The sequence below is a fragment of the Schistocerca americana genome, chromosome 4 (assembly GCF_021461395.2).
Source record: "Schistocerca americana isolate TAMUIC-IGC-003095 chromosome 4, iqSchAmer2.1, whole genome shotgun sequence".
NCBI lineage: Eukaryota > Metazoa > Arthropoda > Insecta > Orthoptera > Acrididae > Schistocerca > Schistocerca americana.
This window is the reverse complement of record NC_060122.1, coordinates 95,476,480-95,489,130: the sequence shown is the minus strand read 5'-3', so window position 1 is coordinate 95,489,130 and position 12,651 is coordinate 95,476,480. Positions and strand designations below refer to the sequence as shown.

The window sequence follows — 12,651 nt, the reverse complement described above, 5'->3', positions numbered from 1 at the left end:
TAGGTCCCTTTTAAAAAACTCAGGGTCAAGTGTCATCATGTTTGAGTTCTTTACTATTTTCAGTGAGAGATTTAGTGCAATAATTAGAACAATTCTTCTTTTCTGTGTTCTTAATGTTAGCTGGAAAAAGGCATGTTGTACTTCTTTCATGTCAGAGCTGTGCTGGACTTTCACTCTGGCTGTTATTTACTGGATCTACTATTATGCTGTCAAGGGCATATGCAGCAGATATAATAGCTAAAATAGTTATCGTATTTCACAAAACACAAAATTTACAAGTCAAATATACTTTAATGATTTAATATGAAAAAAGAGGACACAAAATCACCACTCAAAAACACAGTTTCTTTTCAACCTTCTGCCAAAAAATGTAGATAAAAGTTTTTATTCCGTCTCACCTCTCCACAGTATAAGTACAAGAAAAAGGTAAATGAGCCAAACATGACTAATGGCATACAGGAATAAGACCTTCAGTAAATCTGGGAGAAAGTATGGGTGGAATGCTTGCAGATCTAGACAGCCTGTGATATTGTGCTATTACACCTAACGTGATGCAGTATGATGGAAGCACGCACAGATCTTTGTGTAAAGCCCACATTTCTTTTGTTTGTACACTCTGATTATATTTGTCAGAATCTCTTTGCAGCATCTGTAACAAGGACATCAATATGAGAGAACTTGGGTGTATTCACAAAATTATAATGCATTATTTCACTATTTCTTGCACTTACCATACTTTTTATGTGGAAAAGTTAGTATTCACTGTCAACAGGTGTGGGTTCAGTGTCAACTGCAATCTCTTCATAGTCCTTTTCAAGAGCAGCCAGGTCTTCACGGGCTTCAGAGAATTCCATTTCTTCCATACCCTCTCGTGTGTACCAATGTACAAAGGCACGTTTTTCGTACATCAAGTCAAATTTTCTGTCAAGTTTCTCCCATGCTTCTTGAATGGCTGTTGTGTTGCTTAGCATTGACACTGCACGATGCACTTTAGCCAAATCCCCACCAGGCACTTCAGTTGGGGGCTGGTAGTTTATTCCAACCTTGCAAAGCAAACAAAAGTATATTTATTAATGAGTCCTTTTGAGTAAAATTAATCATTCATATTGTGACCTAATCATTGACGTTTACAAGGTTTTAGAGTTTTTCATTTTGTGCGTGTTACTGGAGGAAAATGATGTAAAAAGACTTCATTGTGATCCCAGGCAATTAATATAAATATGGCCACAAAAATAGGATAACAATATGGTGAACATAAAAATGAAGAATACAATGACAAAATTTGAATTCAATTGCTATGATGTAAAGTTAGAGACAGTTTTCATTATTGCTTGTAAAGCTTTATTTCTCTCATTGTAGAACACTGGTTTGCCAAGTACAGGACAGTATACCATTCCAATCTAAATGTATGATGTACTGCAATGTGGATGGTTAATTTTTGAAACTAATGCAGTACCAGAGAGCATTAAGACAAATTATTTAAGATCAGGAGTAAATGAGTGTATAGGTGATATAATTTTGGGTGACCAAGCAGGTTAATGGTCTCACCAACAATACAAAAATATAAGATGCTTCAATAATGACTTAACTTTGAAGCTGTATACAAATTTATTGTGATGACTCACAGAGCTGGAAAATATTTTGTGTTTCAATAATGACTTTATGTAGCAGTTGCATCTAAATTTATTGCAATAAATCACAGATCTGAAAAACTGTTTAATCACACACGTAGATGAGGATGTAACATTTCAACAAGTTTGCACACTGCCTCAATACCTTAATAAAGTCAATGGTCTGTCAGTAATCGATTACCAAGTTGGTGAATACACTGATCTGTGTCAGTTGCATCACTACCTTGTTCACATCACTTGACACTTTTTGGTTTTAACCTCAGGGATTCATGAAGAAAGAATTTTCACACAGTCATTACCAGTTATGGTTACTGAAATCAGAACAATAATCTACATTGCAGATGTACACCAGACATAGTGTAGCGGGTTTGGTAATGAACTGAGTTGAGGTGGGATATGTGGAGATTTACCAATGAAAGTCTTACTGAACTTTGAGTAAACCCATGCAGTTTGCTAAAGGATAATATATGGGGCAAGCTTCATATCACCAAAGTACAACTGTATAAAACTGCAAACTTATGAACTACTTAGCGAGACATGCTGTACTTTGCATAAAAATGGAACTGTGAACCTGGTTGGATACCCAAAAATACTTTGGCTAACTTGAAAAACACAAGACATGGTATGTTTTCTTATTTAGCTTGATGAAGTGGAAATAAAAGATATGGCAACATCATATCCAACAAATGAGCAAAGATTTCTCGGGTTGTGATTCTATTAAAAGTACAGTTTACAACATAGAAGTAAATATGTTGTGTGATCAACATTGAATATGATACTGATTGAAATGAAAGTCAAAATAAAGTATAAAAGGTTATGAGATCTCATTAATTCATTCATCTCTTCACACAGATCACATCAAGGGGACCTTAAGGGATATCAAATGAGTCAAAAGATACATTTACAAAAGAGAAGCATCTCTTAAGTTTCTAAATCTGTCAAGGTATTACGAATAAATTATCATTATATTTCTTAATACTAAATGTGTTTGTGCCAGATAAATTTAACTTAATAAATTGTAAGAAAATATGCCAGTCTGTAAATAGCTGCTTCAGTTACATCAAATAGCTGTTGTTAATCTTCTACTGGTAGCTTCGCACTTATCTGATTACTTTCATACCTTCAAAAGTGAATAGTTACATACGTGTGTAACAGATACCTATTTACAATAAACTACTATCTCTCATGCAGCTATAGAAACAATTCCAACTGCCTTTAGCTAAAGGAATTTCCAATTCTTCAATCTAGATAATTTGTAAGAATGGTCCATGAGGTGCGATTTTAATTTTGTTTTGAATTATCAGGGACTCCTAATTCCTTGTTTTATGTTACATGGGAACCTACTGAATGCCTTTGCACCAGAACACACAAATCCACTTTGAACCATAGTCAAGGAAGCAATGTCCACATGAAAATTATTTGTGTGTCCTGTTTTGTGATTGTGAAAATCATAGTTCAGCTGCATTTGATTTTACAATTGGCAACAAAAACCATTACAGAGTAGATGTACCAGAAAGTTAGTGGAAGAGTTCCAAGCTCATTAAAGTGGCCTCTGCAAGTTGTTCAGTTATCCACTTTACACAGTACCGGTACACTTACAGTTGAATAAACGCTTATTTAAGCTGCATTAGCCATAGGTTTATTTTATAAAAGCACAGGGACTGAAAATATGTAAATTAAATCAACACCCTTGTATACAGGTCTGCACATTCATTCAGAGATGATTCTAACACCTAAATGTGCCAAAATGAGCTCCTTGAGTAATTCATGCATATGATGATTAACTTTTAATGTGTAGTCCAGTTGTGCCCATAAAACTGTTTGATTTTCTGTGTGATCATTAAGTCATATTCCTGATACTAGTGGGACTTCTTTACATGTATGAAACTGCATAATAAGTCTATCTTAGGTTAAGACAAACTGTTTGGTGTTATCAAGTCAGAAGCCTATTCACTTACCATCGAGACTGTTTAGTAAACCTGATTTTGGACCCTTGATTAGTATACTTGTGACACCAGCAAACATTACTTTAAAGTCATTTGAAAACTATTTATGTATGTTAATAATGAGAGCAGATCCAATACCAACTCTTGTGTGACTCCACATGTTACGTTTCCCACTTTGAGGATAGTTTGCTTCCTGTAATACAGTCTGCAAATGTGACACATTATTTTCTGTAATCAAAGTAAGATCTCTGTCCATGGCAGTAAGGATGTCATAAATGCCATTAACATTTTACTTAGCCAAGTAAAGTTTTGTTCTCAACACAATCAAAAGCTTTGGGAAGAACATAAAATATTTCAGCAGGATAATTTATCTTGTCTAGTTCTGCCAGAACTTCATTTGTGAGGCTTTGTATGGCATTCTCCGTAGATAAGGCAGTTAACAAATTCAGCTCGGGAATAGAAGTTGGTACCACATTGTGGCGATGCACTACTGTGTGTATGTAACTGCCGTCTGTCTATTGCAACATTCAGCAGCAGATGACATGTTGCTCAATGTCAGATTGGGACACGAGCAAAAGTGGACCCAAGAGTTGGAATCTCTCTTTGCCATGCATTTCTTTGCTGCAGTTTGGGATTTTTACAGAAAGGCACTTTCCACATCGATGCTGGGTGACTCGCATCTTTGTTCAAACAAGATAATATTTACTGAATCCTAATTCCAGAGCAATTTGAATTAGAAGAATGAACATTTGACAGTTTGCCATAACAATGATCCAGATAGGTAAGAGTGAAGTGAAGACAGTGCTGGTGAGTCAGAACTGCCCGCTTGGGCCAAACTGTAATTGCTGACATATGGAAGCATTATCAAGATGGTTGGTTGGTTTGTGGGAGTAAAGGGACCAGACTGCTATGGTCATCAGTCCCCATTATCAAGAGAGAGTGGCAGAGTGCTTAAAGACCAAGTTTTGTGATTGATCCTTATGCACTGCCAAGCAGCTTCATTTTTGCAGCTCTCTGCTTCACAGAATCCCAAATATTAATGCCTAAGGTCTGACGGACCCTGTCGGTCTTGCCACTCAGATTATCAAAGGAATGCGCATGTGCACTGTCCTTACAGTACTAATCAGTCATTTCCTTCTCCATGTTAGTGAGAGGATTTAATCATATTGCCTTGCTCACATTGTAATTATTATAGAGTAAATTCATACATGGCTTGTCCTTTTATCTGTCTGTCTACTGTGTGTCTCATATGTTACAGTATTAGTCTGTAAATGTACCCTCGCAGATGGTGTGCCATTTTCCTCACCTCTGTAGTGAGAATATTTAATTGTATTGCTTGTGTTGTGCATGATTAAGCTTAGTGTAAATTCATCCATGGTCACTTTGTCCACCTCCTTTAGTATTACGAGTGCATGATAGAGTTTTGTTTTCATGATAATAATGCTTGTGACCAGTCTGATTGTAACTATTTGTTGGTGTATTTATCATACAGTACATAGATCACTACAAGCTTGTTCACAAGCTATAGATTGCTTAGTGCCTTATCAATGGGTTTGTCTGTAATAAACAGTGCCTCAAACTGTGAGCAGCAACTGTGTGTCACCCAACCTGAGTTACTTGTGGTTTGGCATCTGCCCTCTTTAAGACAAGTACAGGCAACCCCATATAACCACGCATACGGTTATATGGACATCTTCAAGCAAGTATTTAGTTTCACTTTGGTATGCACACCAGATCCAGTACCATGTGAATAATAGTAGTGTTTTTTGTGTACAGATCAAGTTAATACTTTATCCTATGTAAACCTACTTTCTATACTACTATATAAAGACAAGTTCTAGTTTAATATTTTTACCAAAAACCTCAAAAAGTTATAAGACAAGTTGTAGTTTAACACTGTTACTAAAAACCTTGAAAAGTTCTTGAGTCATTTACTTCAGATTTTTACATGATACTATAATAAATGTTTGGACAGACATAGGCTACACATTTTTAAATACATATGGTATATAAATATATCTACATTACATAAAAGGGAAAGGTTGTTAACAAAAATCTTGAAATTACTTAACTTTTTTACACATTATTCTAATAAAAATGCAGTCGGACATATGCTGCTCTTTAAGAAATATATGTGGTTGGTAAAATTCTTTATTGATTTACTTAAGATATTTGCATTTATTTGATGTATAAAAAAATCTATATCTATGCTAGTATAATAAGTTACCATTTAACATAGCTAATAAAAAATTTTGAAAATTTCTTTTCTGATTTTTTCCTGTATTTGCACTACGCTGCAAGAAACTTTCAGCAACATACTATTTAAATATGTATGGTATATAAATACAGGGTTATTACAAATGATTGAAGCGATTTCACAGCTCTACAATAACTTTATTATTTGAGATATTTTCACAATGCTTTGCACACACATACAAAAACTCCAAAAGTTTTTTTAGGCATTCACAAATGTTCGATATGTGCCCCTTTAGTGATTCGGCAGACATCAAGCCGATAATCAAGTTCCTCCCACACTCAGCGCAGCATGTCCCCATCAATGAGTTCGAAAGCATCGTTGATTCGAGCTTGCAGTTCTGGCACTTTTCTTGGTAGAGGAGGTTTAAACACTGAATCTTTCACATAACCCCACAGAAAGAAATCGCATGGAGTTAAGTCGGGAGAGCCTGCCATGACATGAATTGCTGATCATGATCTCCACCACGACCGATCCATCGGTTTTCCAATCTCCTGTTTAAGAAATGCTGAACATCATGATGGAAGTGCGGTGGAGCACCATCCTGTTGAAAGATGAAGTCGGCACTGTCGGTCTCCAGTTGTGGCATGAGCCAATTTTCCAGCATGTCCAGATACACATGTCCTGTAACGTTTTTTTTGCAGAAGAAAAAGGGGTTGTAAACTTTAAACCGTGAGATTGCACAAAACACGTTAACTTTTGGTGAATTGCGAATTTGCTGCACGAATGCGTGAGGATTCTCTACCGCCCAGATTCGCACATTGTGTCTGTTCACTTCACCATAAAGAAAAAATGTTGCTTCATCACTGAAAACAAGTTTCGCACTGAATGCATCCTCTTCCATGAGCTGTTGCAACCGCGCCAAAAATTCAAAGCGTTTGACTTTGTCATTGGGTGTCAGGGCTTGTAGCAATTGTAAACGGTAAGGCTTCTGCTTTAGCCTTTTCCGTAAGATTTTCCAAACCGTCGGCTGTGGTACTTTTAGCTCCCTGCTTGCTTTATTCGTCGACTTCCGTGGGCTACGCGTGAAACTTGCCCGCATGCGTTCAACCGTTTCTTCGCTCACTGCAGGCCGACCCGTTGATTTCCCCGTACAGAGGTATCCAGAAGCTTTAAACTGCGCATACCATCACCGAATGGAGTTAGCAGTTGGTGGATCTTTGTTGAACTTCGTCCTGAAGTGTCGTTGCACTGTTATGACTGACTGATGTGAGTGCATTTCAAGCACGACATACGCTTTCTCAGCTCCTGTCGCAATTTTGTCTCACTGTGCTCTCGAGTGCTCTGGCGACAGAAACCTGAAGTGCGGCTTCAGTCAAACAAAACTTTATGAGTTTTTCTATGTATCTGTAGTGTCTCATGACCATATGTCAATGAATGGAGCTACAGTGAATTTATGAAATCGCTTCAATTATTTGTAATAGCCCTGTATATATGTAATACATAAAAGGGAAATGTTGTTAGCAAAAATCTCAAAAAAGTTGTTGACCAATTTATTTGAAAATTTTACACAATGCTCTCATAAAAATTTGGACAGATATAGGCTCTGTGTATGTATAGGTAGTACATAAAGAGCAAACATTATCAGAAAGCCCAAAAAGTTCTTGGCTGATTTACTTCAAATTTTTAGACAATTCTCTAAGAAACATTTATATGAACATAAGCTACATATCTTTTAATGTATATCGTACATAAATATGTATGTAATACATAAATGGGAAACATTGGAAATAAAAATCTTGAGAAGTTTTTCACCCATTTATTTCTTATTTTTACAAGGTACTCTAATAAATTTCTGGGTGGACATAGGCTACATATTTTTTAAATATATATGGTAAATGAATAAATAAATGAGACATATTGGGGAAATGATGTTAGCAAAAATCTAGAAAAGTTATTCAGATTTTTACCTGATGCTCTAATAAGCATTCAAACATTGGCTGTACACTTTTTAAGTATACGTAAGTACATGAAACAATGTTAGCGAAAATCATGAATAGTTCTGACCATTTTATGTCATATTGTTACATGATACTCCACACTAACATTCAGATGGACACTGACTACATAACGGGTGTTTCAAAAAGAGTATATGTATTACAAAGTATTGTTGTTGTTGTATCCGGATCCTGCTCCAGCTATTGCCAGGTCTACGTGCTGACGAGACCTCTCCACTGGCTCAGTCCTCCCACCACTTTTCTTCCTCCACTTGCTGCCAGGTCACATTTCTCCTTTGCACTGATATTCTCACTCCTGTTTTCCACTGTGTTCTTGGGTGCTGTCTAGGTCTTTTTGATCCATCTTTAGTTCTTCCACAATTTTGGGAAGTCTCTGGCCATGCATCCTCTTAACATGCCCGTACCATCTTAATCTCTAAATAAGTGAAACTGTCTACCACTTTGAGGGGTTCTCCATTCAAAGTAATATTCTCGTTGTCGGTCAGGGTGGTCGAGCGGTTCTAGGCGTTACAGCCTGAAACCGCGCGAGCACTACAGTCGCAGGTTCGAATCCTGGCTCGGGCATGGATGTGTGTGATGTCCTTAGGTTAGTTAGGTTTAAGTAGTTCTGAGTTCTAGGCGACTGATGACCTCAGAAGTTAAGTCCCGTAGTGCTCAGAGTCATTTGAACCAATATTCTCATTGATCCCTTTGCCTCTTCCAAATACCATTACTTCACTCTTATCTTTATTTATTTTTAATCCATACCTTTTCATTACTTCCTTCCATAGATCAAGTTGTAACTGTACATCTACCTCTTTATCGTCCATATTACGATATCATCCGCAAAAATCATCTGTATTTTTCTGTTAGTATATCTTTAACTGTCCTATTCATTCCCTCCATCACAACATTAAAAAGTGCAGGAGATAGAATACTTCCTTGTTTAAGTCCTTGTCTTATTTTGAAGTATTCAGAGTTTCCCAATGGTGTTCTAATTCTACAATTGTGTCCTCTGTACATTGTCTGTATTACATTAATGTATCTACCTTCTATACCTGTCTTCTTCATTTCTTCCCAGATTCTTTCCCTGTTAACTGAGTCACATGTCTTTTTGATGTATATAAAAACCATTACCACCCTTTTGTTATACTCCCAACTTTTTTCTACCAGTTGATAGGTAGAAAATATCAGGTTGATCGTGCTTCTTCCTTTCATAAACCCATGCTGTTCTTCACTCAGCTTCTTTTCTGTCTTTTCACTTATTCAATTTGGTAAATTTCTTTAAAAAATCTTGGCTGTATGACTCATAAGGGTTATTCCTCTGTAGTTCTTACAAAGTCTTTTATTGCCTTTTTTGAAGATGGGAATAATGTCTCCTCCAATCGTCTCCACACACATGACAATACTCTGTACAGCCACTGCATTTCCACTGGACCTGCTGCTCTCATCACAACCATTGATACTTAATCAGGTCCTGGGCCTTCCCCCCATTCATCTTCTTCCCAGCTATTTCCATTTCTTCCCATGCAACTTCTCTCAGTTTCTCCATTATTTGTTGTTTCCTCATGTATCTGCTCCTCAGTGTTTAATAGTTTCTTAAAATGTTCTTTCCAGAGATCTTTAATATTCCCTGGATCTTCAATCACAGTACCATTCTCTGTTTCCATCTTTACTGGTACTTCAGAAACCTTTCTTTTATTTTTCATCATTTTATAGAACATTTTCTTATTGCTCTACACATCTTCTTCAAATATTTTGGTAAACTCTTCCCATGACTTTTTCTTTGTTGTTTCCACTATTTCTTTGCATTTCTTCTTTTCCTCTATATATCTTTTAGTTTTCCACTACTTTCTCCACAATCCATTTTTTCTTCTAACTGCTTGGATTGTGGTATCATCCTACCAACTTGTCTGTCTTACTTTTTCCTTTCCAGATATTCTACCACATACTTTTTATGCTGCTTCGACTAAAGTGTCTTTGAATAAACTCTATTCTTTTTCTACATCACAGAAAACTTCTTTTGAAAATTTTTGTGTTATTAATTCTCTGTACTCCTCAGTACTTTCACTCTCCTTCAGTTTCCAATCCCGTATCCTCATCACTTTCTTCTGTTGTCTGTTTTTCACAAACTGATTCATTTTCCATTGTCCTGCCAGTAATCTATGGTCTCCATCTGCACTCACACTTGGAATTACCTTCACATTTGTTACTATCTTTCCCCATTCCCTATCTACTAGAATATAATCAATTACACTCTTGGTTCTTCCATCCCAACTGTATCTGGTGATAACATGACTTTCTCTCTTCATAAATCAGCTGTTCGCTATTTTCATTCCATTCCACTGGCACAAATCTAGGAGTCTTTCCCCTTCCATATCCAAAACATCCCAATACTTGTTCAAATCCCTTCTGTCTTTGCCTACCTGTGCATTGAAATCTCCCATCACTATATACAAATATACATATTACAAAGTATTATGCTGTGAAAACTATGTATTGCTGTGTCACTGTCTGGTTACTGGAGGAATATTCATTGCCACTAAATGCTGATTGCCTTCTGTTTGCTTTGTTAGCTTTACTTGTTGCAAAATGGCTACTTTGTGGGAGAAATCATTTTGTGTTCCCAAGTTTGTGAAGTGTAATTCCGAACAGATGGAACATTTGCAGATGGTATCAACAGTTTGTAAAAACAGGATGGGTATGTAAAGGAAAGAGACTTGCCTGCCCTCCAGTTTCCAAAGAAAATGTTGCACGAAATAAAACAGATTTCCAACTTAGTACTACAAAATCAACTTGTCGTGTGAGACAGGAGTTACAACTGAAAATTTGGCATGTTTTGAGATGTTGCTTGGTTATGAAGCTTTAAAAGTTACAGTTTTTACAGGCTCTATGTCATAATGACAAATACAAACATGTGGCATTTTCTGACGAGTTTCAGAATGCTATTGATAATGACAACACTTTTCACTTTTGCACAAAGCATCAAGTTCAGTGATGAAGCGACTGTACACCTTTGTTTTTGGGGAAAAAAGCTCAAATCTGGGGACTACAGAACTGTCATGCACACACTGAACACGTACGACACTAACCCAAAGTCAATGCGTTTAGTATGCTATACAACCCATCTTTTCCCATTCTTCTTTGATGGAAAGATGGTTAATGGTCATGAGTATCTTCCTGCATTACAAACCTGGTTGTTTCAAAGGCAGCACAAGGACAACTTCATTTTTTCATTGTTCAACAAGATGGGGCACCCGCTCGCTGACTTCAGAAAATATGGGAATATCTGAAGGAAACTCTACTGAACCATTAGACTGACCATCAAACAGCCTGTGACTTAACACTCCTCAGCTTGCTTCCATGGTCACTGGATTTGATGCCTTGTGACTTCTTCTTCCTTTTGTACCAACACTATCATGGGGCCTAGAAGATTTGAAGAACTGGATCCATACTGCCATAACAGTAATGATGGAGTATGTGAAGAATTCAAGGATTGATGTGATGTTCTTATTGCTGGTGGAGGACATAATGAATGTCTGTAATCTAAACTTGAGAGATTTGTAAATATGTGTCCCAAGTTTCAAAGTATGTCTTACAGTTTAATAAATTTGTATGTTCAAAGTACATATATTCTATTTTGAAAAATCCTGTATTTTTTAAACAACAATGTACAGATTTTTTGTTAAAACCAATTGCAAGAAAGAAAATGTCTCCACACATTTTCTCAGCACAGGAAACGAAATTACACATTTCCATAGCACAGCACTTTCTTTCTCATGGGTTTTAAATTAGATATCAGGGCATTTAAACCTTTAGACAGATTGTTTCTTCCACATATCTGCTTATACATAATTTCAAATAAAAACTGTGTACACAACAATGTGCTGTTTTGTTTTCTTTGCTACATTCAGTTTTTGGAGGAAAGATGAATGTTGTATTTATCGCTTATCGACTTATTATGAGAATACTAATGTACTGTGGAATCTGAATCATCTGAAACTTTGTAGTGCTACCTGTTCACAGATGAAAAACATGAGAAAACTGTCATTTAAGGTACTATCCTCAAGATACAGCAGCTGGAGACGTCTTTTCTGTACCCCTTATATTAATGGTCCCAGCCAATTTACACATTCATTTTAAGGACTTCATTTCCCAATTGAGGACATGGACAGAGGGGGGGAGGTGAAGAAACCAGACAGAGAGAAGGGGAAGGAGTAGATGGACAGAGAGAGTGGTGAGGAGGAGATGGAGAGAAATTTTTTGGAATGGGGGAGGAGGACAGCAAGGGGGGAGGAGGAGGAGATGGACAGAGAGAGGGGGGGAGGGCATTAGTATGTTATATACAGTTGTGTCCATTTCCAGTAAAGGAATCATTTCTTTGTCACAGTAATATTTCATTCTGCAGACCCAGAGTCCTGTGTGCACCAGAGCGCAGCCCAAGTTGAGATCATGTGTATCAAGACAGTGAGGAATGTATTTCCCACACAGGTAACCCAGGCTGCCCTCCAAACCTCCCCCCCCCTCTTTTCCCCTTCTTGCCTGCACCTATTCATGGCTGACTGCACCAAGCAGTTGTCAGTGTCATGCTTCTCAATTACCCAGCTACCACTTGCCACACTGGGTCACAAGCATCGCACAGCTTTCCCAAACTCTCCACCTGGCCAATGCTAATGAAGAGAGCAGTGTGTCATGGTGAAAAACTATACTGGAACACTGTTCCAAGTGGTTTCAGTCCCTATTGACAGCACAACCCCCTCCCCCCCCCCCCCCACCCTCCCCAGCCCCCCCATCCAACCTGCAGGCACACATGGATGGCTTCCGGGCTTCCCTGAGATTGTTCACAGAAGCTGTCCCTTCTCAGACACACACAGCCCCTCTCA

General features: G+C 37.4%; 1 protein-coding gene across 1 annotated transcript in view; it reads right to left on the bottom strand.

The window, feature by feature from the left end:
• Positions 1-323: 323 nt before the first annotated feature.
• Positions 324-12,651, bottom strand: part of LOC124613277 (tubulin alpha-8 chain-like) — a 65,639-nt gene continuing 53,311 nt past the window's right edge. The window contains exons 5-6 of the mRNA XM_047141971.1: positions 732-1,043; positions 324-649 (exon numbers count right to left, since the gene is read on the bottom strand). Coding sequence (XP_046997927.1) covers positions 753-1,043 — 291 coding nt within the window. The 3' untranslated portion in view covers positions 324-649; positions 732-752. The remainder of the gene's footprint in view (positions 650-731; positions 1,044-12,651) is intronic.